This window comes from Calidris pugnax, unplaced genomic scaffold (genome assembly GCF_001431845.1).
Source record: "Calidris pugnax isolate Ruff unplaced genomic scaffold, ASM143184v1 scaffold15, whole genome shotgun sequence".
NCBI classification, from domain to species: Eukaryota; Metazoa; Chordata; class Aves; order Charadriiformes; family Scolopacidae; genus Calidris; species Calidris pugnax.
The window spans coordinates 6,654,924-6,665,788 of NW_015090774.1; the positions used below are offsets into that span (position 1 = coordinate 6,654,924).

General features: G+C 46.3%; 1 protein-coding gene across 3 annotated transcripts; it reads right to left on the reverse strand.

Annotated features, from left to right (window-relative positions):
• Positions 1-544: 544 nt before the first annotated feature.
• LOC106890029 (toll-like receptor 2 type-2) lies at positions 545-10,114 on the reverse strand. Of its 3 annotated transcripts, XM_014945593.1 has the most exons (6): positions 10,006-10,114; positions 9,603-9,709; positions 7,785-8,065; positions 5,537-5,667; positions 5,205-5,336; positions 545-3,354 (listed from the first exon to the last, which is right to left on the reverse strand). In XM_014945593.1, the coding sequence occupies exon 6, from the start codon at positions 3,348-3,350 to the stop codon at positions 909-911; it is 2,442 nt and encodes an 813-aa protein (XP_014801079.1). In that variant the 5' UTR covers positions 3,351-3,354; positions 5,205-5,336; positions 5,537-5,667; positions 7,785-8,065; positions 9,603-9,709; positions 10,006-10,114; the 3' UTR covers positions 545-908. The 3 variants fall into 3 exon arrangements, with proteins under 3 accessions (XP_014801079.1, XP_014801071.1, XP_014801061.1); XM_014945585.1 differs by lacking the exon at positions 9,603-9,709 and having other exon boundaries at positions 5,205-5,667; positions 10,006-10,024; XM_014945575.1 differs by lacking the exons at positions 9,603-9,709; positions 10,006-10,114 and having other exon boundaries at positions 5,205-5,667; positions 7,785-8,427.
• Between the last annotated feature and the right edge of the window lie 751 nt (positions 10,115-10,865).

Below are 10,865 nucleotides of genomic sequence, written 5' to 3' on the forward strand. Positions count from 1 at the left end.
AGGGATATATGGCCCAATGATTACTTAAGTGTGCTGTGCAAAGTGGAAGAGCAGAAACAAGAAGTGAGCCAGTCTGCAACACCATCTAGCCTGCTCATTAGAAATACATCCTTGCACCCCAAAAATAGAAGGCTTCACCTGTGGGTAGGGAGAAGGTGGTGGTGTCGGCAAGGAGAAAAACAAGTATTCACAAGGAGAAAGAACCTCAGAAAAAAAAAAAAAGAAAAAACCACAAAACCAGTGATTTAACACCTGTGGATTTCACCACAGTCATTGTACAAAGTCATGGGATGCTTCCTTCTCGGGCATTGAGTAAAACCCAACCAGTGCATGGTGGAATAAACCCTGGTGTAACTAGCCAGAATAATGTGGAGGTATGTATTCAATACTGTCTTTTTTTGTGTGTTGCTCAGAAGTAGTAGGGTTTCAGAGGGCTTATTTTAATGTAGGGTCCTCGGGGTTTTTTCAGAATTTAATTTTAATTACCCTGCTATGCATGGTGGTGTTGAAAATAAACTAAAGTAGAATAACAGACATGGGGGAGTATTGACACACTTGGCTTTTATTTTCATTTCTAAACTACAATGGTACTGTTAGGAGCTAGTTGGGAATATGGTAACAGGAGAAAAAAATACAGAAGTAACCTAAATTCAGCTAAAAGTGTATGAATTCCAACATGACTTCCAAATATTATAGTTACTGTTGGGGATTTTGAAAGATTACAGTATCAAATAACTGGAAAGCCTAAAGTGGGTCTCTGTCATTTAGTAAGATGATGATTATTTCTATACACAACAAAGCAGATTCTCCTTGGAGAGAAAAATAAAAAAGAAAAATTTCTTAGCTGGAAGAAACACTGACATCTGTCCTGCGTGGATATATACTGAAACGGGGGCTGACAACTTGTTCTATGACTTCAAGGCTACTTTTAGGTTTTCCCAAAACCTCTCCTGCTGCTCTTCTTCAGGAGGCCACTCCAGGTAGGTCTTTGTGTTCATGATCTTCCGCAGCTTGCAGAACCTCTTGGGAATGGCTTGGCTCTGGATGGGCTCCAGGAGGACCAGAATGGCCGCATCGTTGTTCTCGTCAAAGAGGCGGAAGTGCGAGAAGTCCAGCTCGTACTTGCACCACTCGCTCTGCACAAAGTGCTCAGACAGCACAAAGAGCGTCTTGTGGCTCTTCTCGATGGAGTCAATGATGTTGTCCACGATCCACTTCCCCGGCACAAAGTCCCGCTTGTGGAGGCAGAGCCGAAAGGGGGGGCAGGCCTGCTCCAGCTCCCGCACCATGATGTTTTCCACCCACTCGGAGTCGTTCTCGCTGTAGGAGACAAAAGCGTCGTAGCAGATGTCCTTTGGAGGGGCTCGCTTGGGCTTCCGCTTGGCCTGGAGCCATGCCCAGGTCATTCGCAGGTACCAGACCGCGTGGTACTTGTAGCCAACGGCCACGAGGACAAGGATGACCAGGAACACCAGGACGCAGATCATCGACACCACCAGGGACCTGTGGCACTCCATCAGGGAGAGGTGCACGCCTCCAACCTGCGCCCCTCTCACTGCCAGGGGAGAGTCACAGATGTATTGGTGCGGCCACCCCACCAGCACCTGGGCTATCTCGGCCTGGTGCTGGATGAAGGAGAGGAATTCGCAGGAGCAGATGAAGTTGTTGTCGCTGGCATCCAGCAGCTCCATTTTCTTGAAGGACTCAAACTCTTCCCTGGAGAAGCTGCTGAGCTTGTTTCTCCTGACTGACATGGCCATGAGGTTAGGAATGGGTGCAGCACCAGGCAAGGTCTTCAGCTGGTTTTTTGCAAGGTACAGCTCTTTGAGAAAAGGGAGTTGCAGTCCAAACTCCTGCAGCTTGTTAGCACTAACGTCCAAAACTTCCAGCGTTGGGGGAACGCAAGTCGTTACTTTAGAAATTTGAGTGCTGGAGAGGTTTAAGTATTTCAGGTTTTTCGGCCATTCACACACATCTGGAATCTCACCAAAATTATTTTGGCTAATGTCTAAGTGAGTCAATTTTCTTAGATGAGACAAACTTTTACCTGTCATTTTTAAGTTACTCAGTGAGTTCTGACTTAAATTTAGAATTTGAAGTGAGGGCCAACCACCCCGGCAGGCTGAATGCTCCAAACTCTTGTCTCCAAGCAAATTCGCATTAAGGTCAAGATACTCTAATGACCGAAGATGTCTCGAAAGGCTGCAAGGTACCAAAAAGACCTTCGTGTTTACAACTGTGATTTTAGTAAAGATAGACAGTAGATCTTCTACTGCCTTCAGATCAGTAAACAAATAAAATTCTTCTATAGATAATTTCTCTATTGTCAGAACTCTAAGAGTCTGTGATTGGTTTGCTTGGACTTGTCCTCCCCATTGTCCAGTTCCCAAGAGTCTACAGTTAAGAGTCTGTGATTGGTTTGCTTGGACTCTTCCCCATTGTCCAGTTCCCAAGAGTCTACAGTCTATCAGCTCCACCTCCACTAATTTTGGCATGTCTTCTAAAATGCTGACAACCTCAGGCACAGTAGTGTCTGTTAATAAGGCTTGTTTAAAAGACATTTTCTTTGCAAAAGACGACGACATGACTTTCAATCGTTGCGCTTCAGCAGGTTCCCTGACTGCTATGTTTCTCACTTCTAACCAAGCGACAGAGTGCAGAAGGTCGCTGACAATTGCTGAGAAAACACTAGTGTTCCTTACGTTTATGATCATGTGATTTATCTTCTGAATCGCTTTCAAACTTCCCGGCTCGTACTGCCTGAGATTGCCACCATCAATCCACAACTCGTCAAGAAGCTCGATGCCCTCAAAGTTGCCTTGCCTTATTGTGGAGAACCACAGGTTGCCCAGGTAGAGAGAGCTCAAGTTCCTCAGGCTAGAAAAGGGGGAGCTTTCCCCCAGGTCCCTGTAGGAGTTCCCTTGAAGGTGGAGGTGCTGGAGAGAAAAAAGCCACCCAAACCACGCAGGGGACAGGCGAGCCAAGCTGTTATTTGATAAGTCCAGGAGCTCCAGTTTCCCAAGGGCACGAAACGAGTCCTCGTCTATTGAGCTGATTGCATTGGACTGCAGCAGCAGCATCCGCAGGTTCACAGTCTGCTGCAGATCCTGGGATCGGATGTGCTTGATCCTGTTGTGGGCCAGGTTTAACACTGTGATTTTGCCCGTGAGCCCTGAGGGAATGAAGTCCAAACCCCTGGAAGAGCAGTTGCAAAGCTGGGTGGCATCGCATGAAGGACAAGCCTGCTTCAGCGCTTGCTCTTCGGAGAGGTCTGCAGCTAAGACCATGTAGATGGCCCACACTCGCCAGGTGTGTGTATTTCTTGGTTTGTATTTTGTTTGACTGAACATTTTCCTGTAGGAAAAAGAAAGGAGACAAAGTATTATCAATTTTCAAACAACAATTGAAATCAATTTTAAACCTGTGCAATTTTATTAGGTAATTCAGATTCCAATTTTTTCTTGTAAGAAATATCCTGTGACATCATCCTTCTACTCCTACTTCAGCTGCTCAGTCCTGCAAATATGGCATGTACTCATCTTTAGACTACAGCTATATCATGTCTCAACAGTCATAAACGACTGTTCTCAAAGTCCTGCTTTTTCATATATGCATTGGTCATGTCTCTGGCCTCTTACATTTCTTGCTTTACACCTCCTCTTAGCAACAAAGCTATGGCTGGGTGTTTCAATCCTGAACAGGGGAAGATGGTTAGGTCATTAACGATCTGGATGAGGGCATCATATGCACCCTCAGGAAGTTTGCAGGTGACAGCAAGTTAGGTGGGAGCGTTGATCTACTTAAGGGTAGGAAGGGTCTACAGAGGGATCTGGACAGGCTGGATCGATGGGCTGGGGCCATTGGTATGATGTTCAACAAGGCCAAGTGCTCGGTCCTGCACTTGCGTCACCCCAACCCCATGAAGCGCTACAGGACTGGGGAAGATTGGCTGGAAAGCTATGCAGCAGAAAAGGACCTGGGGGTATTGGTCAACAGCAGGCTGAACATGAGCCAGCAGTGTGCCCAGGTGGCCAAGAAGGCCAACAGCATCCTGACCTGTATCAGAAACAGTGTGGCAAGCAACACGAGGGAAGTGACCATCACCATGTATTCGGCACTGGTGAGGCCCCACCTGGAATATTGTGTTCAGTTTTGGTCCCCTCCCTACAGGAGGGACATTGAGGTGCTGGAGCGGGTCCAGAGAATGGCAACGAAGCTGGTGAGGGGTCTGGAGAGTAAGTCTTATGAGGAGTGGCTGAGGGAGCTGGGGTTGTTCAGTTTGGAGAAAAGGAGGCTGAGGGGAGACCTTATCGCTCTCTACAACTGCCTGAAGGAGGTTGTAGAGAGGCGGGGGTCAGTCTCTTCTCCCAAGTCACAGGTGACAGGACAAGAGGAAATGGCCTCAAGTTGCACCAGGGAAGGTTTAAATGGGATATTAGGAAAAAAATTTTCAATGAAAGGGTTATCAAGCACTGGAACAGGCTGCCCAGGGAAGTCGTTGAGGTACCATCCCTGGGGGTATTTAAAAGAAGTGTAGATGTGGTGCTGAGGGACATGGTTTAGTGGTGGATGTGGCAGTTCTGGGTTAATGGTTGGACTCAGTGGTCTTAAATCTCTTTTCCAACCTAAATGATTGTATGGTTCTAAATGCCCACAGCCTTCACAGCATTAGTCTGTCCATCTGGTATGGCTACCCGTGAGGCAGAAGCTTGAACAGAGCGTGTCCACCCTCTTGGCCCTTTGAGTCGGCTGTGACTTCTGACACCACAAACTTTCCCTGAAGAGATTTTAGAGTATCCTGCATGAAGTCTCACCACCCTCAGGGCTTCTAAAAAGCAGAGCTGCACAGGCTCCTGGCACACCCTTTTTACACTGTGTAAGCAATTTACATTCTTTACTGGAAAGGCAGAACAAGCTGATATGCAACCAAACAAGTCTATCACCCTTTTCTGTAAATCAACACTGGTAATAGATGGGAATTGGATGTTACCACCACCCTATAAACAGTGGATGTAATTAGAACAATACTGATTTTAATTTACAGAAGGGCTGTGTTTCCTGCCACAGGTGCCAAAGAACATTTCACCATCGGCTACACCAGAAAATAAGTCACTTATTAAAGCTCACAAGCTGCTGTAAACAGCTCCAGCACTGCAGACAAGCAGTATCCCCATAACCCGAATACGCAGAGAGTAAATACTTACCTTGTGTACTGCCTGCTGTGTTTCAGTCTCCTCGTGTGCTGACCATGTTCTCTGGGATCCAAGTGGTCACCTCATACTTGCAAGTCCTACAGAAGCTAGAAATCCTCTGGCAGGTCTGATGCCACGACAGCCCTGGAGTGAGAAAATATTTCAGCCCGTGCTCCTCAAACAAAACTTTATGTGGAGAGTTTCCCAGTGTCCTCTAACTACTCAGCCAGCGAAGCACACCAGCATTGCACGGCTTTGCTTCAGTGGCTGCTCCCCCAAGGAAACCATGGCTTCTGCAGAGTTCAGCATTGTCCAACATGCACGACACTGCCCTTCAGACTCACGTTTCAACCATTTCTATTGACTGCTGCTGACAGGGGACACAAAACCGAGCGCAGCTAGTGTTTGCTCTCTCTTCTTCACCAGCTGAAATTCGGTGGCAGACCTCTCTCCTTTTGTCAGTCATCGCCCATCGCTGGAGAGGAAGAAGCAATCATTTTGCGCAAGTCATTCTTTCACAATCACTTCCTCCAGCATTAAGTGCAGAAATAGTACCTAGGCAGAACCTCCTTGTATCCTTGTGTCCTGCATTGACCTCCTCGTATCTCTACTTTCAATAATTAGTGGCTGGTATGTGTTGGGGGGTATTAACTGTACTGAGCAAAAGAACATCTCAGCACAACAAAGTTACTTTGTTGTGTACGTTCTGTAAAATGTTATCAATGTATAGACTGATATATATATTATATTGACACAAAAGTTGGGAGTTGTTTAGTCAGAGAATACTAGAGAAACACTCAGTATCTTTTCATTTCCTAGGACACTGCAGTCATACGTTATCAACAAATAGAAAACGCCTAAGAATGGGAATGATATCCTGTCTGAGAAAGAAGACACAGCCTGAAAGAAAGTGTCGCTCCATAAACATCCAAGGAAATTTTGAGAGAGGAGGTTTGATGATATTTATTTCAGCCTGACTGAAGGGAACCATGCAGCTGGTCAAATGGCCACTGCATGCAGGAAGGGGTAGGGGATCTTCCTATCAGCTCTGAAAGGGAAACCCATTAAATTTAAACACCAAACCTTCCTGCTTTAGTGATGGGGTTTTTTTTAGCAGAGTTAGGTTGATGGTTGGACTAGGTGATCTTAAAGGTCCCTTCCAACCTAGACAATTCTATGATTCCTACTGCGGTTTCCTTTTTATTTTTATTTTTTTGGACACATACATTGCCATGGTCTGCTGCCCGCTTGCACCAAGAGATGCCTGCCTGGGAGCAGACAGGTAAACTGCTGCTGCTAGACAGGGCAGCAACCAGCCGTGGGGGGCTATATTAGATCAGAGTTGACCAAAATAGTTGTAGAGATAGAAATCTATTTACATGGGTGTCCTGGTTTGAATGACACAGGACTAATTTATCTTCTAATATGGGGAAAGCTGCACCTTTAGAAGACTCTTAACATCTGAATTTGTGAAAATATTTGCTTATAGCCAGCTATAGTATGTGGGTTTCAAGGTCTCAGTGTTGCCGAGTTAACCAGGTGCAGGGATGAGGAGGAGCAAGACCAGGGCACTTGACCCAAGCTGGCCAACAGGATTATCTCATACCATGAACATCACATTCAATATAAATTAGAATGTTTGCTGCAAAGTTTTCTCTCCCTTGATGGCAGTGGTCCAGAGAACTTCTTGCCCCAGCAGTGGACCTCTGAGCCCTTTCCTTCCTCCTGAAGCCGTAGTGTTTACAGTGTCCCTCATTTGCTGTCCCCTGCTGGGATTGCACAACTTCCACTGATAGAATTGGCTGAGTATAATGCTTGTATATTCTATATTAGTATTGAGATCAGTACTGGTTCTTTAGTATATTAATGTTAATTATTTGGTATTATCCTATTAAATCTATTTATATTTCAACCTTAACGTTTCCTTGTTTTTCCCTGATTCTCCTTCCCAGGTGAGGAAGGGTCATCGGGTGATAGAATAATTGTCTAAATGACAATAAATTGTTGCAGGTTCCTCAAACCACAACAGTGGGACTGAAACCCACTGGTTTTTTGCTAATTGAAATCCACGAGCCAAGTGGCAACACTAGTCCTCAGTCTGCCATTAGAGTTAGAAGGTTTATTTTGCTGTTATCACCCCACTGTCTCCTCTTTCTGCATTTGTGTTGTTTTACCCAGGGAAACACGGCTTTAGGAACAGACTCCAGTTGCTAGAGCCCTGCAGCCCCCTCACATCTGCCAGCCAGAGGTACTGACTTCTCCATCTCCCTCAGTATCTGGGCATGTTGCACCCTTTAAAGCACTTCTCTTTCCCAGTCCCACATTGGAGGATCCTGCAATCCGTCCCCTCCCTTCCTCTCCTTCCTCCTGTCTGTCAGCACCACCACTCAGAACTGCTTTTTGCTTTTCTGCTGAGCCGTGCAGAAGGGGCCCGACCCAGGCAACACCTTGCCCCAGACCCCTTCCTCAAAGAAAAGGCAGAAGCAGTAGAAAAGGGAGAAAGGGCATGGATCCCTCGGCCAGCCTGTGATATGAGCAAGGCAGACTTTCCAAATCTTTGCAAGCAGTGCAAAGCTCCTTCCTCATACTTACCCCTGGTGACCAGGACGTGTCCTTCCTCAGCTGGGCAGCTGTGGCCGTGCCAGCCAGGCTGAGCCTGGGGCACTCCTCTCCTACCCTCCCTGGAAGCGGCTGGCACGGGAAAGCGGTCAAATCTGTGCTTGCAGTCTTCGGAGCAGGAGGTATAATACTCGTGTAATTGGAAGCAGAGCGGCCTGGCATCCTCTCATGGTCCTGGAAGCTGAGCCTTGGCATGCACTGCCCGTGCCTATGCTTTCATCTGACTTGCACGGCTTCGGGTATTCGTCTTCAAGCTACAACAAAACGAACATTATTATGAAAAATAAACAATTTAAACTTTGTCGTGTTCCATATCGGGCCTGCCTTGCCAGCGACTCAATCCCCTTGGTTAAATCTTCAGACTGTAAATTTAAATGCAGAGGAGCAGATTCCCCATGCTTTTCTTCTGGGCTATCCTCGCCCTGCCCTTGTGGCAGAGCCTGATAGTGCTGTGTAAATGGTTACTCATTCAAAAGCCAGCCTTCAGGGCTGTCTCTACCAAGGAAGGAGGGCTGCAGGGTATTTTTTTTACCATATCCTGTCTTAAAGCATTCAGTTGGAATACCATGATGCTGATCTGCTGCCTTAACAGAGGAGCAGCTAGCAGGGAAGTTTGCATGGTAAGACACCAAAGCTTATTCTAATAATGTGGAAAGTTTTGTTTTTCTAGAACAGTTGCATCAGCAACTTCCCCAACAGGAAGAAAGCCCTAATATCTCCAAAAATAATCCTGATGAGTTTTTGACTCTCAAGGAAATTGCATCAACAGAAAGCAGCCTGCATGCGAGGCGGAGCTGGACAACGCAATTCCTTTCTTACTTTGCACTTTTTTTAAGGTGGGGTGAAAGCAATTTGCTTCTGACAGGAACATTAGGATTTTCCATTAATACACAGTTATAAAAATACCATGGCAAGTTTTAGCAACCGTTTCCAAAGGCCACTATGTCAAGCACACTAAACCCCGTTACCAGCATCACAGAAATTTGTTACTCCAAACTGGGAACTCGGCTACAGCTCAGGCAGCAGTGGTCCCCCTGCCCAGGGCTGTTTGCTCCCCAGACCTGTGTGGGGCTGGAGACCAGCCAGGCACGCTGGCGGGTAGCTCAGTGGCACACAAGCCCTGGACACACAGAGGGATCAAAGGGGCCGGGGTACCGGCATGGCTGCCACGGGGCTGCCTGGCACTGCTGCAGGGAGTAAGGCACAATATAAACTGATACCAACAATTAACGAAACTCCCCCAGGAGACATCTGTCTGGAAATACAGCTGGTGGAGTACAACTTCCTCTGAGGGACGCCCAGGGCCTCCTGCATCCCTGCTCCCAGAGCAGATGCAGGAATGGGAACCGCACATGGAGGCAGGTGCCCAAGAGCCATAAAAAAGCTGCTTAGAGCAGCCTTGACCTCAGTTTTTCTTACAGGCTAGCTTGGCTGTATCAGCCCTTGTATTTCCCATATTCATAAACCTGGATGTCCACAAGCACACCACAGGGAGACTAATCAGGCTGTAGGACTCGGGAACTTGAAGAACAAACATGATGATACTGGGACCTCAGAGGTCAGCCCAAAAGTACTTCTCATCACCTGGGCAAATGGGCTCCCAGCCTGCTGCTGTTAGGGATCCATCCCCTAAAACATACAGAGCCTGGAAATCACATTTTCTTTCAATCTATTTTCTGCAATTTTCATACTGCAAATTGGTTCAATGTTACCAACATACAAAGCTGCTTCCTCAGTTTTTCAGGCACCTTCAGGAAATACCTCTGTGTAGCTTTCCAAAGTACCACTCACTCAGTATTTTGAAGGACTTTTTTTCTTTGCTGTCACATATCACGCTCTTGCCGTGTTGCTCAGCTTGCGTTGCTGTAGACTACATGGCAGAGGTCATCTCTTATGGGCTGCCCAGAGAGGTATTTGGAGACATAAAACACATTTCCAGTTTTTGAGAAAAAGAGGTGCCATGTCGACTTCAAAACAAAAACTTTGCAGGTTTCGGGAAAGAGACAAGACCACCCTTGGCTCTGGCCCCCCAGGAGGCACCAAACCCCCCCGTGATGAGACAATACCGTCACCGCAGTGCGTCCCCCACCATCAGGGCTGCTTTAGGTACCCATGGGTTGGGGTCCTCACGTGCCCTGCAAAGCACAAGCTACGCTACGGGGGATCGGGGGGAAGGAGAAATGGGATCTCTTACACTCACTGTTGGACAGCTTCTGCTTCCTTTCAGCTCACCAGGAGACAAAACACACTGTCACACAGCCCACCGGGTGCAAGCCGTCACCAGCAGGCTGTTGTGAGGAAGTCTGAGTTTAACATCCTGGCACTGGAATTTCCTGCAAAGAGGAAAAACAGTTTTGCTCAGCTCTGAGGAGAAGCTCCTTTAAGGGAGGCTGGGCAAAGGGACATGCGTGTTGGTGCGCTTCATTTCAACAAACCTTGTCTTTCCTCACCGAGAGGAGTGTGTGGACACACATCTCATTCCTAGGTCTATCTAGTGCTAATACACTGAAGAAGTGCTTTCTTTTTTTTTTCCTCTTTTTTTTCTCTTTTCTTTTTTTTTTAACAGAAGGAAAACATTCCTGGGAATGGGACCAAGTCATTGCAGAACCAGCTAGAGTTTGTTTCCTGTACAGAGATGGAAAACACTGTGCTGGGATGCAGAGATACGTATTTAACTGCTTGTTATACACCAAAAAAAATTGTGTTTAACAGTTGGGCAAGAATCTGAGCAGGAAATTAATCAGATCATTATCATATGCCATAAAAATACCAAGATTTTTGTATTCATTCCAAAAAAGACAATGTGAGGATATATTTTTGCACAGGTAGTTCAGATTTTGCATTCACTCCCTCTGTACCTGATGCCATTAAATACTTCAGACATGACAGCACATTTCAGAAAGAGAAAATAAGCTTATTCCAAATCCTTATTTTCAGTTATCCAAGACCTGAGAAGCAAATTCTTCAATGCAGGTACCTTTCTTGATTTATCTCCTATCGTAGCTCTGTATTTTAAAAAAAATCAGGAAAAATCTAATGAGCTATAGCCAAGGT